The following is a 13,278-nucleotide window of genomic DNA, read 5'->3' on the forward strand; positions in this document are numbered from 1 at the left end:
TATAAGAACTTGAGAAGTTGTGTGTCATTCAAGAGTTTGCAATTTTGTCCCAAAAGAAAAAATGTATGAGTTTGTAATTTTTGCTAAAAAAATTGCATAAGAAGTTGTGCATTTTTTTTTTGCCAAAAAAATTGCACATGATAGTTTATAGTTTTTGTCAAAAAATAATTGCATTAGTTCTGTTCTTATTTGTGGTATGCTTCTGCTAGAGATTTGGCGATTCCCAACTGTGGTAAAAGAAATGGTGAAGGATCTAATTAAGGGCGGAAAATGAGCGGTTTGACTTGTTGATCAAAATTAACTTTGCACATTAAATCTTTGGAAAGGTTAGCCTTGATGATGTTTTTTTTTTTTTTTGTGCAATGACTTTATTGATATATGTGTGGTGAGGTCTTACTTGATCACGATATGTTGTTGATAGATATTACCTTGAGTATCAATGAATTGTCAATAACAATGATATGAAAGTTGTTAAGTTTGATGTCTAAGTCGATAATGACTAACGATAAAATAATATTGTCATTATTAATAAGTATGTGTATATCACTAGTAGTAAGAACATTGATTTGCAATATGTCAAATGTTGTTTTAGAACAAGAAAAGATTGATTCATATTTAAATCTTTGTCCGGAAGATATATATTGTTCTTAAACGAGTATTTACCAAAATTTTACATCAAAAATAACAACTACATCATATTATCACCAATGAAAATAAATGATAAAATAGTTAATAGTTAAATTTCCAAGGTAAATAGTTAAAACTTAATTAAATTTCTTTATTGATTCAGAAAGTTATCCGCTTGGGATTCACTATGGATTTCTCATATTATTTTCTTACTTCCTAAACTACCCCACCCTCTCTCTTCATCCCATCCTCTCTTTCCCTCTATCAATTTATTGAATAAAGTAAATATATGAACGATATATTCTGCACAATTTTATTAGGTTGTGTCGCAAAATTTTGACAATCTAGTCCCTAATTCATCACTGTAAATTGTTGAAAAGGAAATGAAATTACATTAATTACAGAAAAAAAAGCATCAAAATTTTTATCATATTTTAATATGATTAAAAGAAAAACAAAATGTTTTAATACTGTTAACATCATTTAATAACTTTTTACCGGATAATTTCCTTTCAAAAATGATAGATTTAACGTTGTATTCTTCTAAAAAATATTTATACAGATATTATAATTTTGAAATAATGTATCCGATAAAATGTTAATTGGTAACGTAATAATACATTTATTTATTTTTATTGTATTTTTAGCTCTTGCAATATTTTTAAACAATTTATACGTATATTTATTGTGTAAGATGAAAAGAAAATTCAGTAAAAAAAAAAAAAACTGCATAATCATTCTATTAAGTGTAAGAAAATTTATGATAAAATGGAAGTGTGAAAGTTTGAATATGTTAGAGAGTGTGATTAGGTGCAAGCGAAGCTGATAAAAATCATTGACCAAGTTTCTTATGCGTTAAGCATTGCACGACTTTTCAACGTACGTAGACAAAAAGCACAACTCACTTTGGCATAGAGTTCAAGAGGATTCAAAAATATTGGTGAAAGAAAATGACATGATTTGCAAGAGAGGCTCCACACATATAAATGATCAAGAAAAGAGAGAGAGAAGTGGATACACACTTCAAATCTTAAAAAGTAAAAAAATAAACCTAAATAGCTAACTAGGTCTAGAATCTCCATTGGACACTCTCAATTTAATCTTTAAAAAAGTCATAATTCTGATGTAATAAATACGTAAAAGGTATATAATTTGATATTAATAAAATAGTTTATATATAGTTGTAAGTAGTTCCTTATAATTATAAATTAATAACAAATAATTTTATATAATTTAAAATACACCATAATTGTTGCACTTTTTACATATAAGAGACTACATCATATATTTTTTTCTTATAAACATAATATTTTTTATAAAAATTTTACTAAAATAAGACTAATTTATAGTATATATATATATATATATATATATATAGAGAGAGAGATAGATACACATTTTATTTTATAACTCAGTTTTATAAAATTAAATTAAATTTAAAATTTATTTATTAAATATATAGTATCACAAATATTTATAATTTATTTTAGATGTTTATTATTTATTATATTTGTTTGTTACTGACCCGTGAAAATAATACTTAATCTCATATTGTATATGTTTCGACATAAGAATGTATGTTATAATATATAAAAAAAATCAAATATGTCATTTATCCTAAAATTAATGAAAAACTTAGCTATATATACATATAAGGTTATTCAAGCACCATGTTTTTTATTTATTTATATTATAATATAGATTTTTGATTTTGATTGATTTATAGATACTATATATGGTGGGAGAATTGGTGGTGGAAAGTGATGCTAATTTAGAAGTATTTATAAACTAAAGTGATGAAGGTGATGGGCATGTGTAGAGACTATATATAAGACACTATCTTTTAAAGGACACAACACTCACAAAGGGAAACTTCTGTTGCTGCTGTCTTAAGCAAAGGGGTTTAAACATGTAAAAATTCATTTGTTTTTAATTTTTAATTTTAGAGAGAGAGTGAATCTTTCAAAATCTGGTTTTTACACTGTTGAAAAAGCAAATGAACATCTTCTCGGTGAAGGAAAGTACCACTCCTTTTTTCTTAAGGGGGTACAACAAAGTTTCAGTATATATATCATAGTTGACTACGTGCATGCTTCATCGTGATTTTACTTTTTAATCATAACATATCCATATATAATAAAACTATGTGGTTTTTTTTCTTTCTCTCTCACAGATAAATTGAACTAAAGAAAACTATAAAATAAAAAAGACTTGAGGCATGACATAAAGTTGAATACAATAAAGTGAGTCTGAGTCACATATCCATCAATAATTCAAATTCATAAATAAAAGAAGGACAAAAGCCTATATCATCTTACTATATTTATATATGTATGCCATGGCAAATCCACTAGGAAAACTTTAAATATGGTTCATTTTGAGCACACATTTTTTTAAGAAAAAAGCAAGTCAAGATATATATAATGGATTATTTCTTGGTTCTTGAAAAATTGTAACACACCAAAATAAAGTTTCAGCCAACTACAACAACAATCACATGCAAAACTTTCCTATATATACGACAAACCATTTGAGTGGAGCTAGTGAAAAAAAAATATCAATAATGACAAAATAAAAACAAAAATGGATTGACTTAGAATATAGAATATATATATATATATATATATATATATATATATATATATATATATATATATATATATATATATATATATATATATATTTGGTTGGAACAATTTTTTCTTCTCTTTGAATATGATAATATGAATTTGAATTATATGTCTGCATGACTTCGTAGAAGTTTTCCAACAACCCCAAAGTAAAACAAGAACAACCATTGGAAAATAAGCAACAATATTAGATGAACAAACTAAGTTATTATACAGATTCTGGTAAGTAAACCACTTATTATAAGGATTTATTTGAATATAAGTTTTAGAAATGTTAAGTTACAGAAAAAAAGAAACAAGCGACTTTATGAGTAAAAGGTGGGGTATAAGAAAGTGGTAATTAAAATATCTTTTGAAGATCCTGGTAGGAAAGCAAAAATGTATAATTAACTGTCAAACATCAAACTTAGTCTGTTAAGTATAGTCCCCTTTTTCCAAAGACTTAATTTTTTTTCTCTCTCTCTTTCTGAATCCATATAGTATATATACATAACGAACCTAGTTATTTCATTCAAGTGCTTTTTTACCCTTTGGTTCTTGAATTTTTAAGAGTCCAAAGTTTTGAAAGCAAATGGAAAAGCTGAATTTTGTTAAAAATGGAGTGAGCAAATTGCCTCCTGGTTTTCGTTTTCAGCCAACAGATGAAGAACTTGTTTTCCAATACCTCAAGTGCAAGGTCTTCTCCTACCCCTTGCCTGCTTCTATAATCCCAGAGATCAACGTCTGCAAGCATGATCCTTGGGATTTACCTGGTATAACTTTTACCTTATAAGTCGATTTTATAAGATTTATCAAGTTTAACTTATCAAATTTATACAAGTTTGTTTAAACTGATATTCTTATGACAATGATGATGCATGAATTTAAGAACATGGTTTGTTAAGGTTGTTCTGCATAATAACATGGTATATATATGCACGTGTGTGTTCAGGGAACTGTGATCCTCAAGAGAGGTATTTTTTCAGTCCGAAGGAAGCAAAGTATAGAAATGGTAATCGCATGAACAGAACAACAAAGTGTGGATATTGGAAGGCAACAGGATCAGACAAGAGAATTTCATCATCTTCAAATGCATGTAATGGCATTGTCGGAATAAGAAAAACACTAATTTTTTATGAAGGAAAATCTCCAAAAGGTTCCAGAACTGACTGGGTCTTGCATGAATATCGTCTTGCGAATGCAGAAACAACTGCTTGCAACTCATCCCATGTAAGTTTTCGTCAACTGTCACTATTTTTTTTTTAGGTTTATTATGACAGTTTATGTTCCAAGTGTCACTATTTGTCAAAAGTAGAATATGCGAGACTTATTTATGGTCATGTTGGCAGAACTACGTGAACGAGATTGGAGATTGGGTTTTGTGTCGCTTATCGATGAAGAAAAGAAGTTTAGAAAGTGGTGTTGATGAGAAACAAAAAGGTGGTAGTGGTCCAAGATTAATGTTTGATTTTATGATGTTGGGAAAAACAGATTCTTCTACATCGTCATCGTGTTCAAGTTCTAATAACATTATGGAAGTTTCTTCAAATGCATCGGATCATGAAGAAACAAGTGGTGGCTATACCTACTTTTAGGATTACTACAATCGCAAATTTCTCCACTAATTAATGACCTATTAATAATGCTTTTCTCATTGCGTGTTTCCAATCCATTGTAATATTCTTATTTTCATGTGTTTTATAGGCTTGCTTCTATGTTTTTAATTAGTGGTAGAGTAATATCTTTTGTTAAACCTAATATGAAAGAAAATTAATCTCCAATCAAAAGCTTATTCATGTTGAGGCAAATGGAATTGAGTTTAAAAAAAAAAAAAACTTTTGTTTTGAAGAACATGTAATATCTTGATAACCTATATCTTTTAAACTTTTACCTATTTGTTATAAATTGTTCTACGTATAAGATTTATCAATACCCAACTCACTAGGATTAAGAGAAGTGACAAATTTAGTTGTTAATAATAAATTTGTCGTAAATTGACATCCTTTTTCAAAACTGTCTATTTTATTAACACTTTTTTTCTCTTCTAATTTTTTTTATCTTACTCTATCTTAATTAAGAGTATTCTAATCTAAAAGCAATTAATACAATATAGACATAGACCAATTAAAAAATAAACATAACTTTTAATTTTTTGTATTATAAATGGAAACAAACAAAGTAATAAGTAGAGTAAATTATATTAACATTTTTCCAATTTTCTCGATATTTTGTATTCCTACACTTATTTTCTTAATTGATTGAAAAATAGTATAATAACACCTTTTACTTTTTTAAGAATTATCGCATCATATATATATATATATATATATATATATATATATATATATATATATATATATATATATCGTAAAAGTTTAAAGAATTTATAAATAATATAAATAAACTCTAGCAAGTATCAAATACTCTAATTTATATAATCATAAAAGTTTTACTATTCTCTCCCTAGTTATTATGATGACAGCAAAAAACTTTTTTTTTCTATTTCTATTTATGATAACAAATGTGATTTATCGTTTACATCAAAGGAAGAGCATCGATTCGCAAAAAGATGCGTCGTGTTTGTTTTATGGTAATTTAAAAGTGAATAGAGGAGAAATTGTTGACGGCCATTAAATATTTAAGTGTGCTTTACGGAAAGAAAAAAAAAGAGATATTTAATTAACACATTTTAGTATTTATCATATCAAATTTTTTTTGGTAAATTATTTAATTAACACATTTTACTATTTATCATATCAATTTTTTACTTAATGTAAATAATCCCATTTTTTTACTTTATCACTTTTCTACTTTTCACTCTTTCAATTTTCACTTTCTAATCTAAATAGAATTTTTTTTATCTTAGCATTTTTTTTAATTATTTGAATCTGTGAATTGAAGTCTCATAATATAAAAAAGATATAAGGAAATTAATCCAAAAAAACGTATTCCTTTAAAGTTAAAACTAAAAGTATATAATTTTTTCTTGGGTTATTAACTCGTAACTTATTAATAAATATACTTGTCATGTTATTTTGTGGAATAGCCTTAAAAAGATTTTCTAATGTTACTTTTTTTTGTTTAATGCAATAATACTGTGCGTATAAGGGAAGCAATTCGGTGAATATAATTGGCATCAATATATATGCACTCATATTTTTTTTTTCACATTCTTCAATAAAAGAGATAAAAATAATTCTCATTTAGATTTTAGTTTTTGTGCGGAAGATTTAACTTATATTTGGGTTAGAGGTTGAATATGCTAAAATGAAAATAAATAAATTTGAGAGGATAAATAAGTGTAAGAGGAATTATTTAGATTAAATAAAAAATTAAAAATTAAAAGAAAGAAATGTGAAATTTTATCGATTATTTTCACAATTTTTTTATAAAGCTATTCTAGGTACTTTTTTTTCATTCATTAACATTTATCTTCTTTTTTCTTTTTCTATTTATTTTATTTTACTTTTAATAAACATAAATTTATTTTATATATTAATATAGTATTATTATAATATTATTACTTATTTAAAATTTATATTAATATTTTATATTTTCACCGGCTTCTCTAATTTTTTTCGTACATCTGAAAAGAAAGTTATCAGATTTTTTTTTCGTTTTTCATGCATTACAACTTCGAAAATTGTGATTTTCACTTATTATTTTCCCGGTCTACGGTGGAAAATAAATATACGCTTAGAAACAATATTTCAAGGTAAAAATAAAAACACGGTCACAAATGTGTAAGATTAACGGAATCAACTTCATATTTGCCCCTAAATTTAGGATATTTTATGCGGATAGTTTACGTGGCTTTTTTTTTCTTTGACATGTCGATTAGTGTTTCATAATAGGGTGTCGTGTCATTCTAACAATTAACGGTAATACTAATGCATGTGTAATACTCCCTAAATTAGTAATGATTCTATAGGCAAAATAAAAAATAAAAATACATATTGACTTTTTATCGTAAAGAATAATATACGTGTTTAATATTTTACTTTTGTATATTTATTTTAATTTTTTATTATATATATAATTTATCATCAAAAGTAATTTTTATCATGAATTCAACGTAATTTTTCATATCTTATTTTTTATTTATATTTTTTAATAACAAATGATTAATATATATACAATTTAAATATTTAAATAATTTCCACGATATTTAAAAATAAAAAATAAAAAATAATTTAAATATATTTTTTTTGGGAGTCAATTCTCCAACAAACAATAGTTGAATTAGGGTGATTCAGCACGTAACAGATGTGATACAATGCAGTTAGAAGCTCTACATCTTCGTTGTACTTGACCACGATACCCATCAATATTACTCCTCATATCCTAAGTTGACGCTCCATAATTCAACAACCAAAGAGAGTTACAACAAAACAACCAAGAGAGCATGTTTGTTGAGTTCATTTCTAAAATTGCAACTTCAAGACTCATTTTTGGTCATATGAAATTCAATACAAGGTCAAATGTCTTTTTTCTAATATTGACACCCATTAACTGTGAAACTGTTATATGTTCCATAACGTTATTTTAACACCATAAACCCCTACAAGATTCTCCATTTTCCTTCACTCCACCTTCAAATCTTCTTCATCTCAACCACACCATTTTCTCACACCCTACCTCTGCATTACTTTCAATCAAAGCGTTATTGTTTTTTGCTCTGTAATGGGGCTACGCAACTCAAAACAAAATGCAGCGAAAGGAGAAGCGGTGCCTGCAAAAGTCATCCCTAAAGTTGTTGCCAAATTTGAGGAGTTAACAAAACGTAGGAACGCAGAAAGCACCCCCTCCAAGAAGGAGCTATTGAAGCATGATGATGAAGTGGATGCAAATTCTCGATCTTCGCCTGAAAATGAATCGGGACGTAAGGTTTCTTCTTCACAAAAGATTCAAAAACCCAAAGAGGAAATGGTGGCACAAGTACCAGCCGCAGAAAAACTTTCCAGAGTGGCTCCAGTGCCCAACTCTGAAGGTAAAATAATGGAGAAGAATCACCCCAACAAAGATTACACGGAGCAGGTTAACAGGGACATGATGGTTGTGGCAGAGCTCAAATCAGAAGAGGAAAAGAGTGCAAAGCTAGAAAGAGAGACAAGGAAAGAAAAAGATGAAGATGATGATAGTGATGATGAAGATGGGGTTCTATGTCCTGGATCACCTAGTTTCAGAATTTATTGCGCTGAGGAGTCCGAGAAAATAAAGGAGAGTGAATGTGAGTACTAAAAGAATCGATAGCAGCATTATTTGGTAAAAAACACTGTCACTTTTTTTATCTGAAAAAATGTTGATAAATGATGCAGGTAATTGTCCACCCATTGCGAAGTACAGAAAAACGCGCAGTGTAGATACTGTTCAAACAGTTGCATCAAAAAATTCAAACACCGTAAGCTTCTATCAATATTTCACCATTTCAATCACTTCATCAATGAAGACAAGAAGAAAACAGTTTTGCTGATTCTCTATCTTTTGTTATTAGGTATTTCGGAAATCAGAAACAACTCCGAAGAGAAAAGGAAATAAGAAGAAATTTGGTGGTGTGAAGAGTCTACTGAAGGTTAGGTCGTGCTATCACCCAAGATGTATGTGTAGTAGTGGTGATGACACAAGCTTTGTTACTGCAAAAACAACTTAAACTCCCTTTCTTCTTTTTTATTTGGTCACTGTGTCTTTGTTGACCAGCTTAAGTTTCTCAATTTCCCATCAATGCCAAATGCTTCATGCATTATGGTTGTAGCATTCATGTAGAGAATATTTTCCTATTTCTATATTATATATTTTCTTTGGTCCTTTGCTCAAATTCCTAAGTTCTGATAAATTCTTACTTTGAGGACTAACAAAATCATGCAATTGCTAAGTTCCACAGGTCAGGTAAAAATATCAAACAGTTCTTTGAGTCATGTTTAACAATATCATTCTGTTTACATTCTTAGTATTGAAGTTCCCTAATGTTGAGATTAAAATCTGGCAAATAATGACAGGTTCAATCATCCCATGGACACTATGGTCGATAAGAACTTTGGACAGATTCAAGACTTTTCTTCTCTACTTCCATTTTTGAGGTTAGAACAATCAAGAAAAGTTTAGACCTCGATTCAAGATTCTTGAAATAAAAAGTTTAGACCTTGATGTTGTGGGTATTTTCGTGAAGTTCTGAGAAAGATTTTTCACTTTGTCTTTGCTTCCGCCCAGCGTATGTGACAATTGTTCCATAGAACTCTCCCATTTCTTCCATATCTCAACATAATCATCAAGTGATAAATTTGATTTTTAGGGTGATGATTTTTTTTTAATTTTGTATTCCTGGTACATTTCATTCACTATCCTGACCTTAAATTACTAAAAATAGATTACGTTAAAAACTTTATATTCAGATTTTCTAAAATCTACTTTTTTAATAAATAAATTATATAAATGCAAACGACTCTTTAAATGTTCCTTAAAGTTTGACACGCTCAAACTATTGATTTAGCAAGTCCTGAAGTAAATACAAAATATCTTTGCTGTATTGACCAGTGTTTATCCTCTTTCTCTCGTGGTTATACAACATACACATATACAAATGATATATTTAAATTAATTTTAATTACAAAATTCATATAAAAATATGTTTATGGTCTAATAATTAGTTTTTTTAAAGAAATATTTGGTAAATCTTAGATACAATGAAAATGGTAGTAATTAATTTCTTTAAAGAAATATTTGATAAATCTTAGACATAATGGAAAAATCATGATGACATATTACATCAATATTCTCTTAGACGATGGAAGCCGAGTCAAAGTCATAATAATCAATCACGGCGAGTGTAATGCTAAACTTTGAAGTAGAAAAAAAAAAGTATTAAATGATAAATATTTGATTAATAATATATATTGTGTTTTTTATGAGTAGTAGATACATATATGTCAATTCCTTTTCAATTACGTCATTAAATTTTCTTTGTTAGAACTAATAGTCGTTTTTGACAAAGACAACACATTTGAGTAGTCTCTCTCATCATTGCTAGTTGAATGTGCTTTACTCACTGAGAATGCTGTCCTTTTACATTTTATCAAATTGTGTATCTATAAATATGATTAGGATTTTTTCAAGAAAGACTAATCTTTTATTTATTTTAATTTGAATGTAGAATTATTTTTTTGGTAAAAAAATTGGTGCATAGTTTTTGTTTTTCTTGAGGATAATATTATAATTATATTACTAATGAGATACACGTAAAAACTTTGTGAGAAAAAAAAATCAAATATTTGTATATGTTTTAATGTTAGAAAATAATAAATTCTACTTGTTGAATAGTTTGATAACTTCGAAGTATAAGGAAATATTTGTGTTTAATAATTCAAAGATATTCTTGTTCCACAAATTTAAATCATGTTTTAGCATTTTGACTTTATCCTTCACTACCATTATAAGACTACCAATTCCTTTATACGTATTCCACCTCTGATTTAGCATGTCCTAAAAGGTTTTAGTCTCCAGCTAGGACTGATTTTTATAAAGACAAAGGTTCCCAATTTTTTTAAAATTTATATGATTAATATATAATTTTAAATATATTTTTTAAAAATTTAATATTTTATATATTTATATGTTTGATATTCTAAATATATATATATATATATATATATATATATATATATAAAAGAAAAGTTGTTTTTTGTTGTTCACATTTATTTTTCAATTTTACTTTTTAAATATTTTTTAAAATTAAAATAATTATTTAATTAATATTATGTGATCATTTGTTTAATTTAACATTTTTTTATTTGACTGTTTTTTCAAACTTAATATGAAAATTAATTATAATAGAATTATAGAAATTATTTATATTTAATTTTTTAATTATAAAAATAAGAATAATAATTTATTATATTTAATTAGTAAATATAATATTTTTACTAGTTCACATAAAAATTTTGGAATTACTCTCTTGGTTTCTATTTTCGTACAAAGATATCTAGTTGGTCCTCTAATTCTTTTAAGTCTCAATTTGATCCTAATTTTGAAAAAAAAAATGTAATTTGGTCCTTTTTTAGTTAAATTTCTTGAATTTGATCAAAGCTTTTTTATCAAAATTGAAGTTGTAAATAAAGATAATTTGCTTTGTTAGTGTAATTGACATAATTTTAGTGTCAATTTTGATGAAAAATTTGTGTTCTGTTTCAAGAGGTTTAAAAAAAATTGCATCAATTTAAAAAAAAAAATCAAGACTAAACTAAAAAATAAAACTAGATGATCAATTTAATATTTTTGAACAAAAAAGAAAGAACTAAAAGAATAATTCAACTAAAATTTTGACACTCACAAAATATTCGTCGAAGATTTGTGACATATCTCATGTATGTGTATATCTGTGTATTTGATGTTTTTAATATGATGTTTTTAATATTAGAGCATAATGTTGGGATACTTATCTTACCTTTACGCTTATGTTTACAATTTTGTCACTATTCTAACCACTTCAAGAATATAAGGAATCTATCTATCCTACTTTTAACTGTGTCATTCGGTCTATACCATATATATTTCCCTTCTGCTAACAGTAGATCTAATTGCTTATTCTTTTCTATAAATTGATTGAACCCCCTTCATTGAATCCGATCAATGTTATTATCCCCATAAGTTATAATAAAATTCATTACTCAGTGCATCTAGTTTTATTTTTTGTATACATAAAATGACTTTGTGATTTCAAGGTAAGAAAAACTAGTTCAGAAAGAGCTTATATATTTTAAACTAAATTCATAAATAATGGTGCAAAGAGATCAAACTTATCATTTGTAAATAAGGTTACAAGAAAACTATTTCTTGTTGTTGTGTCTATGTGAAATAGATTTCTTATATTAACTTTATTATAATGTCATTGATTAAAGGTGTATAAAGATTAAAATTGTACGTTTTTAAAAGCTATAGAATTAAAAGTAAATTTAAGCTCTATAAAAATTACTTTAATGAAGTGATGTAAACAAAACTAATTATTACATAATATAACTTTAGACCCAAATCTTCACCTTGTATTTCGACTGTTTTTATTTAAAAGATTTAATTTTTAAATATTTTATTTAAATAAAATAGTTTAATTTTATTTAGATAAGTTATTCTGGTTAATACTTAACATAAATTATAACCTTATAACATTAATTTCGATAAAAAGAAATCACTACAAAGTTAGGCATGTTACTTCTATCTTCTCAAAAATAATCCCACTAATACTAGTAAATAAACGATGACAATCGTCATTTAAGAAATAACTTTCATATATCTACCAATGGATAAAATAAGATTTATCCATATCAACTAAAAAATCTAATATATCATAAAAAAAAAAAATCAATGGATAAAATAACATTTATCCATATCAATTGAAAAATCTAATATATCATAAAAAGTATTGAGCGTTAATGAAAATCCTACTTGGTATTGATAAAAAAGAATAGTTTTATCTAGCAAGAAAACTTTGCTTAACATTGGTCCAAAATATAATTCTGACACATGTTTTTATCAACATGGTAAAGAATAACCCTATTCATAAAATAAAACAAGCTTAATTAATGTAAAAAAAATAATTGATGTTTGACGTTTGGAAAATACACCTTTAATATTAATAAAATAAATTATAATATTGACATATACCAATAAAAATAAAAAATAACATAATCAACTTTAACTTAAAAATTTAGTTAGTAAGTTACAAAAAAGTGAGATTAAGATGATAATACCGCAACTTTAAAACCATACAAATGAAATTAATTTTTTTTAATTTTAATTAATTAAATTGTTCCAATAAAGTTTTAAAATTGAAATCTTTTATTTATTTTTTCTTCATTCAAACAAATATTTATCATAAAATATTTTAAATTATCCTCCTAAACTTACCATAGACACCATGAATGAGATTATTATATTATGGTAGTGGTGGTAGGTGGAGTGGGAAGTATGTGAGTTAATTTCAGGTTGATATAACTTAATTATGCATTTAATGTAAGACCAGAATTTAATTAATAAACTGGGTTCTTGTCCCCGC

General features: G+C 26.3%; 2 protein-coding genes across 2 annotated transcripts; both read left to right on the top strand.

Annotated features, from left to right (window-relative positions):
• The first annotated feature begins 3,759 nt into the window (after positions 1–3,759).
• On the top strand, positions 3,760–4,949 carry LOC114178911 (NAC domain-containing protein 83-like). Its single transcript, XM_028065058.1, has 3 exons — positions 3,760–4,009; positions 4,189–4,466; positions 4,586–4,949. The coding sequence occupies exons 1-3, from the start codon at positions 3,829–3,831 to the stop codon at positions 4,829–4,831; spliced, it is 705 nt and encodes a 234-aa protein (XP_027920859.1). The 5' UTR covers positions 3,760–3,828; the 3' UTR covers positions 4,832–4,949.
• Positions 4,950–7,919: 2,970 nt separating this feature from the next.
• On the top strand, positions 7,920–8,477 carry LOC114178350 (nucleolin). Its single transcript, XM_028064190.1, has one exon. It carries the CDS (start codon positions 7,920–7,922, stop codon positions 8,475–8,477), a length of 558 nt encoding a protein of 185 aa, XP_027919991.1.
• The last annotated feature ends 4,801 nt before the right edge of the window (positions 8,478–13,278 follow it).

This window comes from Vigna unguiculata, chromosome 3, assembly GCF_004118075.2.
Source record: "Vigna unguiculata cultivar IT97K-499-35 chromosome 3, ASM411807v1, whole genome shotgun sequence".
Lineage (NCBI taxonomy): Eukaryota > Viridiplantae > Streptophyta > Magnoliopsida > Fabales > Fabaceae > Vigna > Vigna unguiculata.